This window comes from Lathyrus oleraceus, chromosome 1 (genome assembly GCF_024323335.1).
Source record: "Lathyrus oleraceus cultivar Zhongwan6 chromosome 1, CAAS_Psat_ZW6_1.0, whole genome shotgun sequence".
NCBI lineage: Eukaryota > Viridiplantae > Streptophyta > Magnoliopsida > Fabales > Fabaceae > Lathyrus > Lathyrus oleraceus.
The window spans coordinates 373,606,634-373,631,728 of NC_066579.1; the positions used below are offsets into that span (position 1 = coordinate 373,606,634).

The following is a 25,095-nucleotide window of genomic DNA, read 5'->3' on the forward strand; positions in this document are numbered from 1 at the left end:
GATGATCTTAATTGCATATGTGTTGGTATGTGTGCATTCATTCATAACATGGTCGACTTCATTGTGGAAGTGGTGAAACTGTGGGTTCACATGAGCACTCATTGATCCTTAATTGGAAATAGGTGAGGTAGATGTAGCACTCATTGATCCTTAATTGGAAATATGTGAGGTAGATGTAGCATTCATTGATCCTAATTGGAAACAGGTGAGGTAGATGTAGCACTCGTTGATCCTGAATTGGAAATAGGCGAGGTAGATGAGCACTCGTTGATCCTTAATGGAAATAGGCGAGGTAGTAGATGGTACCACATGCATGGAGTCACATGTCTTGCATTGAGTCATATTAGAGTCATGTGATAGTTGAATGTTTGCATGGTTGTGATTGTGATGTATGTATGAGATGTGGTAATTGAATTTGGTGATGTTTGGATACTTAACTTGGTGAAATATGTGATTATGTGATAATTGTGATTATGTGTATATTTGAGAATATTGCATTGAATTTTAGTATTAACTTCTTGAGTGTTAATGTGTGTTTGAAACATGTGAAATAAATGTTGGTTAATATTATTGACATGATTATCCAAAGTGTGATGAATTCCTTTAATTGTTGATTTAATCATTGTGCCTTATTATGCTATTTCATAATGATTTGAATTCTCACTCTTTCTGTTTGAATGTTACCTTTACATGGGTATCGTGCAGATACTCCAGAGTAGTATCACTGAAGTAAGAGGACGGTAACTCGCTCGAGATTAGCTGGAGAGTTTCCGTATTTTAGTTTGACGATTAGGTAATGAGTCAATGCTCTGGTCATGTAACACTGGGTAGATTGGTAGTATCGAACTCATATCTCATTGGAGATGCAGTATGTTATTACTTGAGTTATGTTATCTTGAGATGATTGTTGAGAGATGATCATGGTATGGGACATGGATCATTTTATGAAATACATGAGTATTCTTTATTTTCTGCTGCGAACGCATATGCTTGAATATTCATGATAATTGAGATGTGTTATTTTAAATGACCAGGTGTATTGTTGGTTTTTGAAAGCTTTTAGTTTTTAAAAACGTCGATGTGACGCCCTTTTGTTTATATGCGTGCTTATTTACTCTGATTATATGCTAAGTAATTTGGGGTAGAAAAAGGGGTGTTACAGAATGTACTAAAACAACACACAGAAATTAGTCACATAAAATACTTAACTTCTTGAAACTATACACCCGACATATGTGGAACTTTTTATGTTAATAAAGAAAATTACATCATTACGATTATTGATGATTTTTCGCGTTATAATCATTTATATTTGCTACATGAGAAATATCAATTATTTAATGACTTAGAGATTATCATGAATGAAGTTAAGATGTAATTAGATATAAAGTTGGAAAAAAATCGTAAATTCATATAAAGGTGATAAGTATTATTGAAGATATGATAAATTTGAACAATACCTTGGTCAATTTACTAAGGTTCTTGAAAGGCGTGATATTTATGCTCAATATACAATGTAAGTTACACCGCTACAAAATGGTGTATCTTAAAGGAAAAATTGTACCTTAATGCAAATGGTTAGGAGCATGTTAAGTTTTTTTATCTTTACTCAAATTGTTGTTGATGTATTCATTTAAAAAACTACCACATATTTATTTTCTTAAAAAAAATAGGATTCCTAGTAAGGGAGTTTAAAAGACTCTTTTAAATTATGGACATAAAGGAATCTAGTTTAAGGCACTTGCATATTTATGGTTATCAAATAGAAATAGGGATATACAATGAAATGAAATTGGATTAATGAACGATCGGTGGATATTTTACTATTTATCTAGATAGGTACAAAGAATATAGATTCTATTGTCCTACCCATAATAAAAGAGTTGTTGAAATTGAGAATACTTAGTTCATTGAAAATGGTGAAAATAGTGGGAGTAAAGATCAAAAAACATAGATATTAAATAAATTTGAGTACAAGTTCATTTAATTAGTTCTTCTACTTCAACAATTGTTGTTCCTTATGCTCGAAAGCATAACGATCAAGTAAAACAACAAGATAATGATCACAAAAGAAACAATGAACTTATGGTAGAACAACCAAATGAAATAGAATTAAAGAGATCTTAAAGATAACAACGACATGTTATTCTTGATGATTATATGGTATATATAATTGATTAAGAAATTGATTTAGGAATTCATAATGATCTAGTTTCATTTTAAGAAAACATTAATGGTAATAATTCTAATAAATGATTAGATACTATGAAAGAAGAACTTAATTTGATGAAACAAAATTATGTATGGGATCTTGTAGAATTACCTTAAAGATGAAATAGAATTGGGTCTAATTGAGTCTTTGAGACTAAGCTTGACACTTATGGTAATATCAAATGTTACAAGGTCTAATTTGTTGCCAAACATTTTACTCAAAAATATGATAATTAACTATGAGGAAATCTTTTTATCGGTTTTCAAGAGAGATCCACTCAAAATTATTATGGCACTTATGAGTCATTATGATCTCGAGTTACATCAAATGTATGTAAATACTACTTTTTTTTAATGGGAATTTAGAGGAAGATAAACATATGATGTATAAACATAAGAAGTCAGTATATGGTGTTAAGAAAGTTTCTCGCAAATGGTACCTCAAGTTAGATGATACTATTATGGTTTTTAGATTTAAGGAAAACATTGTTGATCGATGTATATATTTAAAGGTCAATGGAAATAAGTTTATTGTTCTAGTTTTATATGTTGATGATATTTTTATTACAACTAATAATCTTGGTTTATTATATGAGATTAAAAAAATTCTCTCTAACAACTTTGAAACGAAAGATATGGGTGAGGAAACTTATGTGATTGGAATACAATTATTTGTGGTAGATATCAAGGATTGTTAGGCTTGTCTTAAAAAACATTTATTAATAAATTTTTAGAAATATTTTAAATGGAAAATGTTTAGCATCTCTCGTTCTAATAAATAAAGAAGACAAATTTAGTCTTATAAAATGTCCAAAGAATGAATTGAAACATAAATAGAAAGAAAGTATTTAGATAACTCCAACGGATGAATGATTTCATGCTTACTATGTGAGATTTGGTTATCTTTAAGTGATTGGATATTCAGATTCATTTTTAATCGATTGTATAGATTCAAGAAAGCAAACATTTTATTATGTGTGTCTTTTGGCTGGAGGATCGATATCATGGAGAGTGTGAAGCAGACCGTCATTGTTGCATCCACCAGGGAGGTTGAATTTGTGACATGCTTTGAGACCACAATTCAAGTTAATTGGCTACGTAATTTTATTTCAGGACTTTTGTACTTATCGATAATATTTCCAATGCACTAAAAAATTATTGTGATAATTTTGCAAAGGTGTTCTCTAAGAAACAACAAGTATTCTAATGGTGCTAATCATATGAAATTTAAGTATTTTTTTCGTCAAAGAAAATGTTCATAAACTAAGGGTTTCAACTTATCATATTAGCATAAATCTTATGATTGATGACCCTTAGACAAAAGGGTTGCCACCTAAAGTATTTGGTGTCCATGTAAAAAACATGGTTATTATGATTGTTAATAAATTATGATTTTTATTGATGTATGTGACACTCTGAGCTCATTTATGTAATGTTTCTTATTTGTTTTATTTTCTACTTATGTATTCATGCAACTAATGATAACGAAAATAAATTATGTTATACAAAATGATATTATTATTGAACCCATTAAACATTTCTCAACTTATGATAATGAGAGATGTCAATATAGTAGTACATGAAAGGAAATATGTCAAATAAATAATATATAACCATCATGACTCTTATTGGCTTATATTATTAATCATGATGAATGATGAAACCAATGCATGTAAGATTCGTTAAAGCGCATTGTAATTGATATATTGTTAAGTCATATGAGTCAAGTGGAAGAATGTAAGAATATTTAATAATTAAATATATAATATGACTCATATGAAAATGTGTTATGAAATAACATGAAGAAGTATTATTCAAATAACATGAAATTGTGTTATTTAAATAACATGAAGAGGTGTTATTCAAATAATATATGAAGGGGCGTTATTCAAATAAAGTGAAAAGGTGTTATTCAAATAAAGTGAAAAATTATTATTATGAATGAGCATGAATGACATCTATAAAGAAAATATATTATTGTGAAGGTGTATGAATAACATCTATAAATAGTGATGATTTGATGGAAGTCAAATACGATAATTGAATAAAAGGTTATATTCCTTCCATAATAGTTTCTCTATCAAATAGTCATTAATAAAGGGTTTTGAGAAAACACAAATAGGAAAGAGAAAGAGTAGGTATCGATGAGTGTCTCTATGCGTTTTATGAACACAACTAATATTTTAATCAATTTTATTTTATTATTTAAAACTATTTTTCTTAATGTTTGAGCACATCTTAACCAAATCATAAATTCTATTAATCAACATTATATTCTCTATTAATTAAAATTAATTTATTACGTAAGATTTTATTTTTTGATTTTAAAATATTTAATAATTAATTTAGGAATTATATTAAGCATTTTATATTTATTAATCAAATTTATTTTATTTATGTTTAAGTGTTAATTAATTAAATTATGAATTATATTAACTAACATTTTACACATCGTTTAATTATTAATTAAAGTTGTTTTATTATGTAAGATTTTATATTTTAATATCAAAACACTCTATAACCAAACAAAAAGCTATAAAATCAATTTTTAACACTCAATCAACCAACTTTATTTTATAGGTTAAGATTACTTTTTGATATTTGAATACATATTAACAAAACTATAAATTGTATTAATTAAGTTTGTACACATTATTTATCAAAGTTGTTTTAAAGAAAAAAATTAAAATTAAAAAAAAAAAATCCATCGTATTTGAACATATAATACATGGTAAGTGTAAGATTTTATGTGAACTTTTAGTATGAAATTTTCACTTTCCAACTTCTTTCTAGAATACGATAGGAGGTTAAATTGGAAAAAAATATTAATTATAATAGTTTATTTTGTATTTTAGTATATTATAATATAGATGTCTTATTTAATACTTTATATATTAATTTTAATATTATTAGAATGATCTCGGGGACTTTAAGATGATGTTACTAGAATGTGTTATTGTGAAAAAAGTGACTAGTATTTACTTACAATAGTATATAACATAGTATCACATATGCATTGTCTTCTTGTGTAAGACATTAAAAAAATTAAATTCATTGATTGCATTGATATCTTATAAAAGAGTAAATTTCATTGATTGCATTGATATCTTATAAAAGAGGACAATGCATATGTTATATGTATTTAAATAAATATTAATTATATATATATATATATATATATATATATATATATATGTGTGGCATAATTTTAAAAAACTGGGAACTTTTCTAGTAACATTATAATTAATATATACAAATATTAAGTAAAACAATTATATAGAATATTTAATAATTAAATATATAATATGAATTATATGAAGATGTGTTACGAAAAAGTATTATTCAAATTATATGAATGGTTATTATTCAAATAACATGTGGGTTATTTTTCAAATTATATGAATGGTTATTATTCAAATAACATGAAGGGTTATTATTCAAATAATATGAATGGATGATATTCAAATAACATGTGAAGTGGTGTTATTTAAATAAAGTAAAAATGTATTATTCAAATAAAGTGAAAATGTTGTTAAGAGTATTTTGATAATTCAATTGTTGTAATCGGTTACACAGGGGTGTAACCGATTACGTAAGGAAAAAATCACTTATGGAGCTGAGAAATAGAACATGCATCGTGCTTGTAACCGGTTAACGTAATCACGTAAACGGTTACCGTGAAAGAGAATTAATTATGTATCAGCTGTAACCGATTACATGTTTAGTGTAACCGATTACATGTCCGAGTTTTCTGTTTTTTCAGTTATGTAATTGTGTGACTTATGTCTCAATCATTTTGTGTTGTTTGTATATATGTCTTGTAGGCAACCTCATCAATGTTAACTGAATATTCTCACCCTCAATCAACTATATCTCTCTTAATTCCTCTCTCCATCTCCACACTCTAATTTCTCCATTGCTTTACCAATATAGTGATTCCAAGTTCCAACATTTTGCATCAAGATCTTGGTTTTGATCCACAAACACCTAGTGTGCAAACATGAATTATGTCTTCAATGAAAGAATCCCTGCAAACCTACCAATTCTTGATGCAAAGAATTATGAAAAATGGTGCAAACAAATGAAGGTGTCGTTTGGCTACCAAGGTGTTCTTGAAGTGATCAAGAACGAGGTGAATCCTCTTGTCAAAGGTGCAACAGATGCACAACGAGCAACGCATAAGGACGATAAGAAAAAAGATTTCAAGGCATTGTTTTTTATCCATCAATGTGTGGATGGTGACAACTTTGAGAAAGTTGGTGATTGTGAATCGTCAAAACAAGCATGGAAAATCTTAGAGAAAACACATGTAGGGGCTGACAAGGCGAAGGTGGTGAGGTTACAAACTCACAAACGTTAACTTGAATTGATTCAAATGGAGGAAAAGGAGATGGTTAACAATTTCACAACGAGAATCACTCAGGTAGTGAATCAAGTGAATGTATATAGAGAAACAGTCGTGGAGGAGTATGTTGTCGCTAAAAATTGTGTTCTTTAACGCCAAGATTTAACAACGTAGTTGTAGAGATTGAGGAATTGAAGGATCTTACGAGGATGAGCAAAGAGGGGATGCAAAGCTCTCATGAGGATTATGAGAAAAGGATGGAGGAGAGAAATAATTATAAGGCAAAGACGGAGATCGCTTTGCAAGCTCGCTTCCACGAGAATGACAAGAGATCGAAAGGAAAATGGCCCTGGAAGAGTAAAGGGAATTTTCAGAATTTTAGTGGAAGGGAGTCTCAAAATGTCAAGAATTAGACTTGTCAAAGGGGTAAGAGCATATGAAACAAAAATGGTGGTCAAGGCAACTTTAGAGGTGAAAATAAGAGGTTTGATGAAGGCAAGGAGCAGTGCTTTAAGCGTCAAAGGTTCGGTCATTTTGTAAGAGAGTGTAATGCAAATAAGAAGGAACCTCAAGGAGATGAAGTCAAGGTTGCAAGACAAGAGTCTAATGAAGAGAATACATTATTGGTCATGATCATAAGAGGAGAATGCAACAACAACAGGTTGTAGGACAGCAACAACAAGAATTCTGGGAATGCTGCAAAAACATGTTGTAACTAGTTACATGAAAGTTATAACCGGTTACATGCAGAAGAGGATGTCATGGTAACTGTGAGAGGAGGATTATAGTGTAAGTAATAATGATATTTGGACTCGGGATGCTCTACTCATATGACAAGGAGAAAGGATTGGTTTGTTAAAATCAATTGTTCCATGAAGAACAAAGTGAAGTTCGCATATGACACCACTCTAGCGGTCGATGGGATCAGTGACTTTTGGATCATGATAAGGGATAATGGATATTCCTTGATCAAAGATGTATTGTACATTAAAAGAATCAAATGTAATCTTCTAAGTATTGACCAATTTCTTGAGAAGGGTTATAAGATTCACATGGAAAACAAGGGGCTTTGCGTTATGGATACAAATGGGGTTTTGGTCCTTAAAGCTCCTACGGCTGCCAATAGAACTTTCAAGGTTGAGTTGAAACTTATAGAGCATAGATGTATTGCTACAACAGTAAGTCGAGAAAATGGATATGGCACTATCGTCTTTGGCATCTTAATTTTCGAGATCTTAAAGACTTGCAAAAGAACAGAATGGTAACGGGGTTGCCATTGATCAACATACCGACTGAAATATGAGAAGAATGTGTGCAATCAAAGCAACATAAGGTTAAATTCATCAAGGATGCAGATTGTAGGACTAAGAATCACCTTGAGATGGTATATTGGATGAATGTGGACTGATGCAAGTAGATTTCGTTGGTGGGAATAGATATTTTGTCACATTCATCGACGATCATAGTAGAATGTTATGGACATACCTAATCAAGAGAAAGTATGAGGTATTTAAAGTGTTTAAGAAGTTCAAGTCCATGGTTGAGAGGCAAAGCAGTCACAAGCTCAAAGTGTTCAAAACAGATGGTGGAGGCGAATATGTCTCAAAAGACTTTGAGAGGTTTTGTGATCAAGAATGGATTGTACATGATGGTGTACCACCTTATACACTGCAACAAAATGATGTTTCTGAAAGGAAGAATCTATTGATCATGAACATGGTAAGAAGCATGTTAAAGAGGAAAACTTTCCAAAAGAGTTATGCGGAGAAATGGTATCCACAACTGACTATTTGTTGAATAGATGTCCAACAAAGAAGCTTGGGGAGGTAACACAGGAGGAAGCACTGTCGGAATTCAAACCGAATATGAACCATTTAAGAGTTTTTGGTTCCACAGCGTATCGACATGTTTCGAGACAGCTTAGAAAGAAGTTGGTTGATAAGGTAGAAATGATGATACTTATAAGGTATCACTCTATCGGTGTTTACGAGTTGTTTGATGCAGCAAACAAGAGGGTTGTTATCATCCGAGATGTCGTTTTTGACGAACTAAAGCAATTGCAACAGCCTATAGCCGGTTACGTAAAATCTATAATCGGTTACAACTTTGAAAATTCATATTCTGCAGATACAGGAAGTGCATAAACGCCATTGTCGAAGCCCAAATTGAAGATAATGTGAAAAGATCAACAAGGCAAAGAGATTTTCCTCAAAGATTCTGAGATGTTCCGAGACAACTAAGTCAATGATGATGGTGCTTTCATCCATTTTGCACTTATGGACGAATCCGAACCCGTTAAAATGGAATATGCTTTAAGTGGTCCAAAATGGATTTGTTCTATGAAGTAGGAGTTGGAATCTATTGAGAAGAACAATACATGGGAGTTGGTTGATGTACCTGACAGAAAGAATCTAATTGGTGTGAGATGGGTGTTCAAAGTGAAGGCAAATTCCATGGGTAAAATAATCAAGCCTAAGACTCTATTAATTGCAAAAGGAACTTTGCAAAGAGAAGTCATAGACTTTGAAGAGGTATTCACACTGGTTGCTAGGATTGAAACCATAAGACTAGTTGTTAGTATTGTGAATAACAACAATTGGTCCATCTGCCAAATGGATGTCAAATCTGTGTTTTTGAACGGACCGCTTGAAGAAAGAGGTGTATTTAGAACAGCCCCCTAGTTTTGTTGTGAGAAACCAAGAGCTAAAGTTCTCCAAGTTGAAGGAAGCATTTTATAGTTTGAAGCAAGCTACAAGAGCTTGGAACAAGATAATATTTGGGTTGCTGAAGGAGGTTGGTTTCAAGAAGTGTGTATCCAAACATGACGTGTATGTGAAGACGAATACAAGTGAATGAGTGATTATTCTTTGTCTATATATAGACGAATTATTGATAACAGGCAACAACAAAAAGTTCATTTCTAAGTTCAAGAGTGAACTTATGAAAGAATTTGAGACGACTGACCTTAACCTCATGACATACTTCCTTGGAATTGAGTTCCACAAGTCCAAAAGGGGATTACTCATGCACCAAAGAAGGTATGCGCTTGAGATATTGAATAAGTTTGAAATGAAGCATTGTAATGTTACAATTACTCCATGCGAACCAATGTTAAATTTGTCGAAGAGTGAGGATGAGCAAGATGTTGATCCAACTCAGTATATGAGGTTGATTGGATCCTTGCGTTATTTGTGCAATACGCGACCAAACTTGGTGTTTAGTGTCGGTATTGTGAGTAGATTCATGGAGAGACCGAATGTGTCTCACTTGGAAGCAGTCAAGAGAATCCTAAGATATGGGGGCTTGTTGGTTGCAGAATTCTCTTTCCCAGCAGCAGATACGGGAAGAAAATGAAATTTGCTCGATTTTCCCGATTCTAATTGGTGTGGAGATAAAGATGATCGAAAGTCTACAACATAATACATCTTTATGCTCGAAGGAACACCAATCTCATGGTGTTCGAAGAAGGAACCGGTAGGTGCACTTTACTCTTGTGAGGCTGAGTACATTGTGCATTCGTTATGTGTGTGCCAAGTCGTGTGGCTAATGAATCTATTGTAAGAGCTGGGCAACAATGAGGGTGAATTTGCTACACTTCTGGTTGACAATGTTTCCATGATAAATCTTGTTAAGAACCTAATTGCACATGGGAGGAGCAAACACATTAAGATGAGGGTTCACTACTTGAGGGAACTTGTTAGTAAAGGAATGTTTAGATTGAGATATTATAGAATTAAAGATCAAGTGGTTGATTTTTTGACTAAGGGAGTCACAAATGATGTGTTCAAGAGGTTGAAGATGAACATGGACATGGAAGACTTTGAGCACTTGAATTAAGGTGGTGTGTTAAGAATATTTTGGTAATTTAAGTGCTCTAACCTATTAACACGAGGGTGTAATTGGTTACAGCAAGGGAAAAACACTTTTGCAGTTGAGAAACAGAACATGCATCGTAGGTGTAACTGGCTAACATAATCACCTAACCAGTTACCACTAAAATAGAATTAATTTTGTATCAATTGTAACAACGGTTCCAGGTTTAGTGTAATCGGTTACACGTCCGAATTTTTTTATTTTTTTAGTTATGTAATTGTATGACTTGTGTCCCGATCATTTTGTATTGTTTGTATATATGCCTTGGAGGCATCTTCATCAATGTTAAGTGAATATTCTCACTCTCAATCAGTTATCTCTCTATTAATTCCTCTCTTTTTTTCCACACTCTAATTTCTCCATTGTTTTACCAATTTTATGATTTTTAAGTTCCAACAAAGGTATTATTATGAATGAGAATAAATAATATCTATTAATAAAATGTGTTAGTGTGAATAGGTACAAATAATATCTATAAACAGTGATGACTTGATAAGATTCAAATACGATAACTGAGTAAAGAGTTGTATTCCTTCTATAATAATTTCTCTATCAAATATCCATCAAAAAAGGATTTTAAAAAGCACGAATATAAAAAAGATATATAGTGAATTATGATAGTCTTTAATCATCATTATAATATACATAATTTAATATCTTTATTTTTTCTTTGTGAGATTTTTATTTAGTAAAGACATAGAGAATCTACTATGTCATGAGTGAGTTAATCAATGGTCAAAAAGATTAAAGATGTTAACCATGAATAGAACAATATCAAATATGTTAAAATTAAGCACCTATCACCATAACAATATTAACCATCTTGTTTTGCCATCAGGCTCTGTTTGCAAATTAGGTGAGGAAAGTTCATAAAAATGAAAGTTGAAAAATATATAAAAATAAATCTTTAATATTTTTGAAAATATAATTTTGTATAAAATAATAAATAAATATTTATCATTAATATATTTTAAATTTTTAGAATATTATAATAATTTGAGTTAAATATATTTTACTCATGATGCGAGTCAAGTCATGAGATCATCCAAATTTTTTAAAATTTCTTAAAAGCTTATGTTTATTTGAATTGAATGATAGAATGTATGATTCAAATCACACATCTAAAATCTTAATTTTTTGTAATTTTAAAGATGTTTGAGATTCTACTAATGTCATGACTTGAACTTATCTCAAATATGATTATTGATTCAAAAATTTGACAAAATGACTTAAAGTATATTGCTCATACTCAAAAACAAACCTTTTAATTTATGCATGCAAACATGATTTAATATAAAACACTTATTTAACAGGAATTGTCCTCAATTTTAAGATATTTGCAAAGATCTAACTTATAGAATCATCAATTACAAAAATGATAAATGATATTAAACAAAACAAACAACAAAACCAAAGTCATAGGAAGAAGAGCAACTTCAATTATCACATAAATATTAAGTCAAAATTCACTTGTTAGATAATATTCATTATTTATAATATTTAATAAACTATTTAATATTAGAGATTAATTGATAATGTGTAAATATTTTTTACACAGTCAATTAATCATAACTATTAATTTATTTGAAATGTTTGACTTTTATTTGAAATGTTTTACAATTAATCTCTTAATATTATTACTATAAGAATCACATGTGTATCAATTTAATTAGTTAAATAAAATTTAATTTAATTAGATAATAATTATATTTAATATTATTTAATACATTAGTATATGTAACTTATTTAATTAAATATTATTTTCTTAAATAAATGAGAATTAAAAGTTAATTATACCTTAATTTAATTAATATTTTGTATTCAACAAAAAATTTAAATGAATAAAATATTATTGAACTAGTTTTTAAAAGTCTATAATAAAGGTATTATAGTTTTAATAGTTCAGTCTCTATGAATAGAAGAAAAAATCACTCTCTTTACGTGATAATTTAAATTTTCATATTTTATCATAAAATTACTGGTATTACGTTTTGTTTTGTTTTGTTTTCATAGTTTATAAGTAGACACTGATATTTTCTCTTTTATGATCAAAATTAAAACACACTTTAAGGGCCACTCTCATAATTATTTAGTTCATGTTTGATTTGTGATTAAAAATTTAATCAAAATTTATTTATTTGAATAATTTTGCCAAGAGGCTTACAATTAAAAAAAAAGAAACTCACTTAAATCACCAAATGTATAAAGCCATCACATTAAGTAGTAGTGACCACAAATTCTATTGCATAGCATTTATCACATTTAAGTAGTGACCCGCAAAAATTGAATGTTGGAAACATAGCCTTTATCACACCACCTGTCTCAAAAATGATTTTCAAAACATGTTTTTTAAATGTTACTTACAAAAAATTTTTAATTTACTTTTTATAAATTAAAAAATTAATTATTTAAAATTAAAATAGAGTCTAAATCATATTTTTTTTAAATGTATTTCAAAAATTATTTTTATAAAAAACTATTTTAAATATCTTCAATTTGAAGTGAATTTTTGAAATTTTAGTATTTACAAAAATTTATAATGAAATAACAGTTTAAAAACAATTATTTAAATTTATTTTTATTTAATATTTTTAAAAGTATTTTTTTGTAAGTAAAAATATGTAAGCTTAAATGTATTTTTTTATCCTCTAATTTAAGCGTTTTAAATAATGATCTCCCTATAAAATTTCAGCAGCATATCTGGATCCTTACCACCTGAACCATTGCATCAAATTTCAGCATCATATAGAATGCGCTAGGAAGATCTGGATCCTCACCATCTCCAACCAACCTACCGTGAATAACCCCTATCCATGTTGCAGTAGGTATAAATGTTTGGGTTGTACCAAAAGAAAAAACATAAAAGTTGAGCATGAAAATGTACACTATTCATATTCACATTCTTAAACGGCCAAAAAAACGAGTGCACAGAAATTTTATTGTCTTAGATAAAGTTGACTTCCAGAAACATAACTGCATCTAGTCTAACTAAATCCCTCCCAACAAAGCATCACTACACACACAAAAAAGAAAAAGATTCAAAAAGAAAAACTAGCGTTCTATCTGGATAGTTACATGACTAATGTTATGCACCCTCTTTATGTAGTCTATAACTTTGTCCAACATTGCGTCCGCATCTGCTTCTGGATTGATTTTAACATGACAAGCTAGCAATACCTTCCCAACTGTAATGGCCCATATGTGCAACTCATGAATAGCCACTACTTCTTCCATCTCCAATAGCCCCTTTTGAAGTTGAGTAGCATCTATCTCACGCGGCGTACTCTCCATCAGGACTTCCAAAATGTTTCGCAGCATGTTGATAGTTGTGGCCAAAACAATAACAGAAAAGATTAGAGTGCAAATTAAATCAACTATTTTCCATTCAGGTTTATACCATATGATTGCTCCGCCAATCATTACTCCAACACTCTGGATAGAATCCCCAAGTACATGGAGATATGCCCCGTGTACGTTTATGTTGCGTTTCTTCTTCTCAGGTCTGCCTTTTGATTCACCAAGAAGTGGTGCAGCACCCTCTTTGTGATCATGCTCATGAGGATGCATGTGATCATCATGAGTATGGTGATGGGCATCTTTTGAATGCTTTTCATCATCATGATGGTGAGTGTGATGATGCTCATCTTGTGTTTGCTTTATATCATGATTGGTAGAAACTGAAATACCATGGATGTGGCCATGATGATCATGCCCGTGTCCATGATCATGTCCATGTCCGTGGCCGTGTCCGTGATCATGACCCAATACCAAAGCCATAATGATATTAACCACAAGACCAAATGCAGCAACAACAAACATTAAAAACCCATCCACATCTTGAGGACCTGCAATGAGTCTAGCAATGGCTTCATATACAAGAATCCCAGCAAGCAGCCATATTAATTGCATAGAAACCAAAGCGCCGAGAATCTCTATTCTAAAAAATCCAAACGACTGACGAGGATTCGGTTCCCATCCCCCAGCCCATATAGAAAATAAGGAGATGGCAAATGCTGCAACATCGGAAAGCAAATGTGCTGCATCAGTCAATATTGCAAGACTGTTAGCCTTAATACCACCAACGACCTCAACAGCCATGAAAATAATGCAGAGGATCACTGCTATCAAAAGCTTCCGCATCGAAGTTGATCGTTCTTCAGCATCCTTTGAGATGGATCCAGCATCTGAGAACTCACATGTTGCTTCCCCACAAATTTTCCTTGCTACATCAGGAAGATCTCTGCTGACTTCAATAATTTGTGTATGCTGAGTGCTCGGTGATTCCATCTGCAATATATTAATAAAATAATTTGAGAAATCTTGCAACAAAATCAGAGTCAAATAAAACAATTTCATATGAATGAATAAAATGATCTTTTTTTCTGATTAAAAGTTTCAGACATACACCGTGTGAAGAGCCAAGTAAAACTTTTAACACAGCTATATAAAATTGACGAATAACTGAAAGCAATAGAAAAATAAGTAGACCTGAAGGACTGGCATTTAAACAATATGTTTCCAACAACTACCTACAAGGAGGAAAAATATTGACAAGACACTGAAAAGAAACATTAGAAAAAAACACAGAATGAATCCATCACACTACATATATGAAGATTTCTTTGGATTTTGGAAAGGAAAACCAATGATGAAATCTGTTGCATTAATTAGATACAGGGGTCTCTATGCTCAACTATAAGAAATAAAAATCAAAAGTGCAATTGAAGTACTTAGCAATTGATTATGACTTTGGAACCCTAAGCCATTCATTAAATTCCTACTTGAAATATAGACGCTAAGAATTGCTCAGAGTAAATTCTAACTAATAACCGATCAAACCAGAGAGCATCCGAAAGTATCTAGTTGCAATTTCAGTCCCAGTTCAACTACTTAAAAAAGTAATAGCTTTATAAGAAAGAAGATATAATATAAGCAAATGAAGTTGTTAACTCAATATCTAATCAATCTAATACAAACTGTAATTTTATTTCAAATGATTAGAAATAATCATCTTGATTATAGAACAACAATACAGAACTTTGATGGTCATAGGTATATTCTGTTACAGTTAAGAGATTTAGTTAGATAACGGATTTGTTAGTTTGTGTGTTAGGGGGACAGTTGGGCATACCCTCAAAGCTATGCCATTTTCTGTAATCAAAACAGACAGTTAGCCAAACCCTAGAAGCTATGCCATTTTCTGTAATCAAAACAGACAGTTAGCCAAACCCTAGAAGCTATGCCATTTTCTGTAATCAAAACAGACTCTTTGCTTATCAGAACCTCAGCGACCTCCAAATGCCAAAAGGCCTAAAACTCTCTTAAATTCCCAAAAGAACCCCTTCCTCTCCATTCTCAATTATTTATATACAGTGTGATACCCTATCCTCTCTAACAAGTTTCCAACTAACTAACAAATTGGATAACGAACTACGTTAATTTTCCCCAGCTGACATACATGTATCACCATCATAAATTATTTAAACTTGTCATTTGGTTGCTGTAATATAATGATTGCTTTGATGGTTAACTAGTTTATACAAGGTAATGCATAGATTTAGTTAAGAGTACCTACAATTTTCATTATTGAAGCATGATACTCTCACTATGAATGACAAATTTACAAGAACTAACATGACAAAAGAGATTTAAAACCCAACTATAACTAACAACTAAAGTGCAAATTTACATTATTGCTTTCCAAAATCAAAGGAGAAAAACATTAACCAAGATGATATGTGATTCAGACAAACATTTAGTGATATTTTAATAGTTAACAAGTTCCAACAAGCATATGAACAAATGGTTTTATTCCAACAAATACTCATATCTGTGCTACAAATAAGGACTAAAATGAATTCCCACAAGTGCAAGAAAGAGCATATGAGAAAATTATAAAAGCATTCCCAAAGCGTGAAACAAAAAACAATAACAACAAGGTCACTCCATCATGAATACACTTCAAAGCTCAAATTAACACACAAACTCAAACTAAACCAAACACAACAGAACAAATAGAGAATCAAAACTCAATAACGTACCGATCAACAAAATTCAGCGCCCTTGTTAAGATTCTTCAAATACAAAAGAAAATCGCATAACAAAACTAGTCACTTATCAAACAACCACAATGAACCTACCTTCACAACAAAATGCCCCAAAATCACATAGAAATAGAAAGCAAAAAAATCCCCAAATTGACCTTATAAATATAGAAATTTGATGAAATATCCTAATTATTTAATTCAACTTAAATCTCACACACAATTATTAACACCACATAATAACATGAAGCTTCTAGAGTTGTAGGATCCTGACAAAGAATAAATCAAAAATTTGCAACAGCACAAGAACAAAACTACACCTAAAAGCCAAAAGTAACAAGTTAAAAAAAAAGTGATTTCAATTAAAAAGAAAGCATTAAGACAAACAGAAAAGCACAAAAAGAGACAGAATAATGTGAATTGAATGATAATGCGAAGGGTGAGAGCAGAGAGAGAAAGGATAGGGTTTACCGAACGCACTTTTGCAGAAATGTGATTCCCCTTCTTTGTTGGTTGATTCTGAATCCTTGTGGTTTCTTACTCTGTTTATATTTGGTATTTATTTATTTGGGGGTTTATTTCGCGGTGAGGGGTATAATATGTGGTCGTTTGGACAAACAAGGCATGTTTAAGGCTACAGTATAGCCATATGATTGAATAAATTTTTATTTTTCCTCACTCAATCTCGTCACATTCGTCTCAAAATAAATTTCACTTTAAAATCTCGATACAATATTTATTATTTTTTTTCACTATTATATCTTTAGATATTATTAATTTTCATTTTTTTCAACTACTATAGTAATTATATTAAGAGTATTTTAAGAATCGTACAAAATTTAAATAAGATATTTATTATAAAATAGATGAAATAATAAATAAAAATGGTATTACCCTCTCGTAAATCTTGCTTACTATTATAATCAAAACTTTATAACTTTGAAACTAATTAATGATTGTATCATTAATATGTCATTCATTTAATTCAAAAGCATTTAATGTTGATAGTTAATTCAAAAAAAAAAAGTGACCTTGAATCTTGCTTCCTATTAAAATCAAAAGTTTATAATTTTGAAACTAGCTAATGATTGTATCATTAATATGTCCTTCATTTAATTCAAAAGCATTTAATGTTGATAGCTACTTAATTCATTAAATATAACTAAAGATAGTATTGTAAATTTCATTTTGATTTAATATGAAATCAATAAAATTAATTTTAATTAATTAATTAATTTTTTAAATAATATGAAATTAGTTATTTTTGTTTATAATTGTGACCAAACGGTGTACGTGGTTTTTCACATTCATTTCAACTTTCAATTTTTTTTGTTACTTGTTTTTAGTTTTAATTTATGGATAATACTAACTTGCGTATTTGGGACACATGTTAAAAAAACTACAAATAAAAATATTATATTAAAAAAAATAAAAAATTATTAATTATAAAATTTATATTAAACTTAACAAACAATTTTTAATAAATTTTTATTATATTTATCTCTTAACTTGTGTCTTTGGAGTTAATAATTATTAACATCAAATAACTATTGCAAGATAAAATTTCGTCTGAGAAAAACTTTTTATTTGGTCAAAATTTAAGAAAGTCAGTAAAAAATCATCATAATTCTTCTAAACTCTTTTTAATGGCAATATACATATATATATATATATATATATATATATATATATATATATATATATATATATATATATATATATATATATATATATATATATATATATATATATATATATATTAATAAACGCGAGAAAAACTTCTCACAAAACAGAATACAAAGCATAAGAAGTGTTTTAAAAAAAATACAAAAGGAACAAAGATACACAAAAAACATGAAAAACAAAAACAATAACCAAAAGGAAGAAAACACAGTTGCGACAAAACTACATTGATAATCTCAGAGTGGATCTCAAACCAACTAGATCCATCATCAACAAAAACAAACCCCTAGTGCAAGGAACCAAAAAACCACCTTTACACTCGGAAAACAAGGCAAACACTTAAACTGTTATTGGTGAAGGAACACGATAGGATTCTGAAGATAATTCGTGAAAGTGCAAGAGTTCACTCTCAACCTACCTCGAAAACCATTTCCAATTCAATAAAATGCTTTTCTCCTCCAACTATTTTATTATTATTGTGACTTTGTTAAAAATTACATTGTTCCTACCTTTTCATATAGACCAAATAACTACATGTCAGACCAGAAGAGCCCCCTCCACCAAACTTAACCCTATCTCCTAAAGATAGAAAAAACTCAAATAAGAATCCAATATCATCATCTAATACTACTTGCTACCCCCAACCACCTAAAGGCATTGGCAATAGAAGCAATATCATAGGAAACAAACAAGTGAGAGGAGGTCTCTACCGGATGCCCACAAAAAGGACATGATTGGCTACTAGCATCTAAAAACACCCATCTTCGAAAATATGTTCCCATACAAGATTTTATCCTGCAATAATTGCCACGAGAAAATCAAAGCCTTAGAAGGAGCTTAACTACTCTAAATAAGGGAAAGGATATGGCCCTGGTGTGTCAGAGATGACATAGAAGAAGAAAGTCTCTCCCACTGAGCGTGAAGCGTTGATGCCATAGAGAACGAGTCATTTCTAGAATGTTTACATACCCACCCATCTCTATCTAGAGAAAGATCATACTCTCTAAGAAAAGCATGAAACACCTTAAGAGTGGGATCTCTCTAGTGAAGAAAGGTTTCTTCCATCGAAGATCCCAGGTAGGTATCCCATTGATAAGCTTTCTCATCTCTCCCACCTTACACACTCATCGGAGAGAATTGGAGAATAATATAGGAAACTGAAGCTTGAGGGGGGTGGTCCCCTACCAAGGATCTTCCCAAAAGGAAGTAAGAAGAACCGGCCTCACTCTCCTAGATATACCTTTAGAAAACCAATCAGATTGTCTCTCTTTTCTATGCCCAAGATGAGAAAGATCTTTCCACCGGGGCGAAAAAGACCTAGAACCTCTGGTTATAACACTACTAAGAGAGGAGAAGGATACCTCCCCATATCTAGTAGTCAGGATGTCCCTCTAGAGCCATGAATCGCCTATAAGAATCCTTCATTTCCACTTCCCCAACAGAGCAAGATTAACCATACAGAGATCCCTAACACTAAACCCACATTTACAATGTTATCTCTTTTGGATGAATTTAAGATTTTCATAATCTCCCCGCTCTAAGACTTGGAACGTTAAGATCTAAGAAACATGATAGGTCTTAGGTGCTTATATGTAGAGCTTTAGAATGGATGGTGGCTAAATACTTTAGTAGTGTTTAGATTTGTTATGGATTAATGAACTATCCATAAGATCGACCTAACTCACATAGGTCTAATCTTTTTAAGATATGTGTCATGCTATCACATATGTGTACCTCTCTCGTACCTCACTACATAGGTATGTGTCTCACTTCTCTATGATTCACATGATCATCATCTAACAATCACATGCATTCCACGTCAGACAATTTGGAGACAGTCACGACGGTCTCTCATATATAATTGTAACATTGAGTCACAATCAAGTACAATTTATTACAAACTTGCAAAGTTTCACCTCAATCTCATACATACTTAAGCATCAAAGTGCTAATTGTTTTTGCATGTACCTTCTATGGTCATCAGAGAACCATCACCATGGCGCTAGAAGCATTTAATTGGGGTTTTCTCCATCGCATTAACCATCTTTCGTTCCAGATCGAGACAATATCATCAGTGTGTGGGTATAGTCTTCTGATTCTCCTAAGTTTTTTCAATCTTGCAACTGTAACTACCTTCAATTGTATCTTTGATGCATGGTTCAAGGTAAACTTGTGGTCAATATCAATCTTGTTGTCATCAGTTCAGATCCTCTAAGACAATGATGCATCAATTATTTTTTTCTAGTTAGTGAAGATACTCATCTACAACAATATCTATAAGCTTCATAACAAACCTTTAACGTAATGGTTCTTACACTACATGCTCAGTTTCCTCGACTGTATGCTTTGACTTCTTCATCGGTGCGCTTCTTTCTGTTGGTGTAAGCCCTAGAGGCCAATACTTTTGGTACTTGTATCGAATTATTTATTAATAATAAAAGGCTTTTTTCTTTATTATGTTTGTTTAATAAAGTCCATAGAATAGCTAGTTCGTTTAATGTACCAAGTGTGACTTAATCATGAGATCCCATTAAACATAAGGACACTATTCTTAAAGTATTCGTAGTCGAGCTTTGTTGTGAAGTGGGATAACATTAAAGTATTAAGACTATTATGCATATAGACTGATGATCACATCTCATGGATCATGGATAAGGAGTTATCAAGTCTTAAACATAGGTATGAATATTAGGAGTAATATTCATACTGGATTGACCCGCTATGAGAATACTATATAGAATGTTATGCAAAATGTCATAAGTTATTCTCATGGTGATAGTGGTGTATACCACCCTTTGACCTGAAACCACTATGGACCCTAGATGTAGAGTCTAGTGTTTTATTGTTGATCAAACATTGTTCGTAACTAGATGACCATAAAGACAGTTGATGGGTACTCCACGAAGCATGCTAAGGGACATGAGTGGCCTAGATGGAATTTTCCCATCCTGCGTAACAGGATAAATGTCTAAGGGCCCAATATTGAACTGGACAAGGATGGCCTGGTCTATGCCTTGTGTTCAATATAAACATAAGGGCAAAAGGGTAATTGTACACATAAGTATTATCACAAAAGGATTTGTCAGATCACATGACATTTTCGTGTCTTGAGTAGCAGTGATGTGTTGCTAGATATCGGTCACTGTTTATTATGTTAAATATGTTATTTAATACAATTGTCAATGTCACGAAAATCTACAGGGTCACACACAAAAGGACAGATTGATGAGAGATAGAGTAAATAAGAAGCATCGTAAGGTACGGTGCACTTAAGTGAATTTTAGAACATTGTAAGGTACGGTGCACTTATGTAGAATACGAAATATGGCAAGGTACCACGCACTTAAGTGATTTTGGTATATCATAAGATATATGCCATATATACTTAAGTGGGTTTTTTAGCTTACAGTCCACACAAGTGGTTCTATAAATAGAACCCTTGTGCAGAAGCATTGGTTCAGATAAAATTTTGTTTCTCTCTCTCTCTCTCTCTCTCTCTCACTCACTCAAAGCCTTCATTCGTAGCAACTAGCACTGAGATTTAAGGAATCCGTTCGTGTAAACTGCGTAGAGGCGTTGTCACCATTCAACTTTCGTGATCACTCCTTAGATCTGCATCAAAGGTTTCAATCGCCACAAGAGGTAACGATTCTATCACTGATCATGCCCATTCGTAAGGATCACTAAAAAAGAAAATTTTAAATTTTCCGCTGCGTTTTGGATCGCTATTCTCCTTCACTTTCAAAATTCTCAAAACTCGTTTGGTGCTCTAAGGACAAATGTTATTTTATTGAACATCTTGACATTTCTAAAACAACAAAATGTGAGGCTCATCTATGTAGTAGAGATCCAAGACAAGATTTATGTTGAGAAAGCGATGCAAATCGAGGTCTTGCAACGTATCTGAACTAGAAAAATTCTAGTGAACGCATCCACCAATATAGATTCACAACCATCAATAATTCAAGATCATCCAAAAAGACCAAGTTCTTTCCCCCAGGACGATCCTTCTATACCATATTACTTTGATGGTGGAAGTAGAAAGAACACACCACTTGGTAATCATCATCCAATGATACATCATTCTTCTTGTCGCCCATAAAAGAGGCACCAGCAAAACTCTTTCAGAGATACCATCACTCATCATCGACAAAATGTATTCACAAGAAGAGTCATAAAGTGCATCATCCCCTGGTCCTTGAAGAAGCTTCTAATGCTGGAGAAATATGATGAGGACCCTTACGAGTGCAACAGGCATGTAGAGATTATCTTAGACTACCATTAAGCCAAAAGCATAGTAAAGTTTAAACTTTGGTTCTCATGTTGATAAGGATTGTCATAACTTGGTTCAATGGTATGAAGGATAACTATATCGACTCTTGGAAAACACTTTACAAAGAATTACCATCTTATTTCACCTCCAAAAAGCGCCAATCAAACATAATGATCGTAATCAACTCCTTTTTGCAAAGGAAGATGGAGACCTAATAAGAATACATTGAAAAAAATCACTAGAACGACATAAAGGTTAAAGGGAGAAATGACAAGTTAAAGTGTTGGATCTTTGATAAAGTATTGAAATCATATTGCGTTTTTATAAAAAAAAATATGGGTTTGAAATAGTCTCAATGCATGATATAACTATTCGTCATAGCTCAACCATATATTAACTACGAGGAGAAGATGATGGTTGAAGAAATTGATAAGAATAAAACATACAGGAGAATTTGGGCTAACAAATGTCGTGAAGATGAAGACATTGAGAGGAACAAGGGACCATATTTTCATTTCCCATATGTACAGGATAAGAGTACAATGAGCGAAACAACTCCAAATGGATTATGGATGTCAGAGACTGAGGGTATGTTGATGGTTAGAGCTAGCTCACAAGCGATTATATGAGAAGCTCTATATGGTGGTTTTTCTCTGTCTGTTAGAGATTGTCCTCATTAATATCATGATCCCCCCTCTATTTATATCCCCTAATGTCCTTTAATCAAGTGATTATAGTCTCTCTAGAATGTAGCAATCTTCACGGGAGTGGGTGGTTAATACCTAAGAATTGAGGGGAGTTAGTTAAACCCCACGATCTCCTAGGTATTAAGTGTTGACTCAATGCGCATACGTCATGGACGGTGAATGAGAAGTTGGGCCACTGATCCAAACAAGGGGTGATTGAACCCGATGAAAGGCGCTTGAACTGGTGAAAGGGCGACTCGGGAAGGATATTGTGCACGGCTCTCGCCCTTGCCTCAGATCCTTCCTCAATTATTCTATTACGCAGTCCCTCGACCACAAGGGCTCATAAAGGCTAAAGTGTTTTAACCTTTCAACTTCTAACCTTTCGAGTAGCTTAATCGCGGTGCTTACCCACCCCCTCCCTTAGGGGAAGATTGATCGCAACTTTCTAGTCGAGGTTCAGTTGGGCCCTTCAGGTGGTACATGTTGAATATCTCTAGTGAGACTATGTTGTGTTACTCTCATAAGACAATGTTGGCTCCACATGACAAGACTATGTTGAGTCCCTCAAGTGAGACTATGTTGAGTCTTCCTAACGAGACTATTTTGAGTCCCTCAAGCGAGACTATGTTTAGTCTATCAGGCGAGACAATGTTGATTCTTTCTGACAAGACTATGTTGTATCCCTCAAGCGAGATTATGTTGAGTCTTTCTAACGAGACAATGTTAAGTCCCTCCGACGAGACTTTGTTGAGTCCCTCAAGTGAGACTATGTTAAGTCTTCCTGGCGAGACAATGTTAAGTCACTCAGGCGAGACTATGTTGAGTATTCTTGACGAAACTATGTTGAGTTCCTCAAGAGAGACTATGTTGAGTCCCTTAAGCGATATTATGTTGAGTCCTCCTAACGAGACTATGATGAGTCCCTCATACGAGACTAGTTTGAGTCCCTCAGGCGAGATTATGTCAAGTCTTCTTGAAGAAATCATGTCAAGTCCCTCAGGCGATACTATGTTGAGTCTTCCTAACGATACAATGTTGAGTCCCTTAAGAGAGACTATGACGAGTCTTCCTAACAAGATTGTGTTGAGTCCCTCCGATGAGACTGTGTTAAGTCCCTAATACGAGACTATGTTGAGTCTTCCTGACAACTATATTGTGTCTTCCCAAATGTATACATAAAATAGGTATAGTTTTTTTTTAGCGAGTTATGTTCCTTGTGGAGGATCCTGAACTCCCCATTTTCATAAGCCTTTTATTAAGGGTTACACTCCATCGATTCATATATGTTAATCTGAGTAAGGAGGACCTCTCTGAGTGAGCCTAGCAACATCATTACCCTGTAGGGAGACAAGGATCTTCCTTTTAAAATCCAACAATATGATTACCCCCAAAGACCAACAAGAATCTTCATATTGAAGTCCAATAATATGATTACCCCATAGGGAGACAAAGATGTTCTTGTGGAAGTCCAGCAATATAATTACTCCCGTAGGGTGGTAAGAATATTCATGTGGAAGTCCAACAATATAATTACACTATAGAGAGTCAAGGATCTTATTGTAGAAGTCCAGCGATATAATTACCATGTAGGGTGGCATTAATCTTCTCGTGGAAGTCCAACAATATGATTACTCTGTTTGTTGGCAAGGATCTTCCTATGGAAGTACATCAATATGATTACCCCATAGGGAGGCAAGGGTCTTCCTGTGGAAGTCCTATAATATAATTACCCCATATGATGGGAAGGATTTTCCTGTGGAAATTCATCATTATGATTATCCCGTAGGGGCGACAAGGATCTTCTTGTGGAAGTCTAGAAATATGACTACCCCATAGGAGGCAAGGATCTTCCTATGAAATTCCAATAATATAATTATCCCGTAGGGAAGCAAGGATCTTCCTGTGGAAGTCCAACAATATGATTACCCCATAGGGAAGCAAGAAATCTCTTGTGGAATTCCAACAATACGACCTAGT

At 32.4% G+C, this 25,095-nt stretch overlaps 1 protein-coding gene across 4 annotated transcripts; it reads right to left on the reverse strand.

The window, feature by feature from the left end:
- Positions 1-13,295: 13,295 nt before the first annotated feature.
- Positions 13,296-17,121, reverse strand: LOC127137463 (metal tolerance protein 1). 4 transcript variants are annotated; one of them, XM_051063931.1, is made up of 2 exons: positions 16,954-17,121; positions 13,296-14,716 (listed from the first exon to the last, which is right to left on the reverse strand). In XM_051063931.1, exon 2 carries the CDS (start codon positions 14,714-14,716, stop codon positions 13,481-13,483), a length of 1,236 nt encoding a protein of 411 aa, XP_050919888.1. In that variant the 5' UTR covers positions 16,954-17,121; the 3' UTR covers positions 13,296-13,480. The 4 variants fall into 4 exon arrangements, with proteins under 4 accessions (XP_050919888.1, XP_050919894.1, XP_050919901.1 ...); XM_051063937.1 differs by having other exon boundaries at positions 16,945-17,112; XM_051063944.1 differs by lacking the exon at positions 16,954-17,121 and adding an exon at positions 16,471-16,851.
- Positions 17,122-25,095: the final 7,974 nt, after the last annotated feature.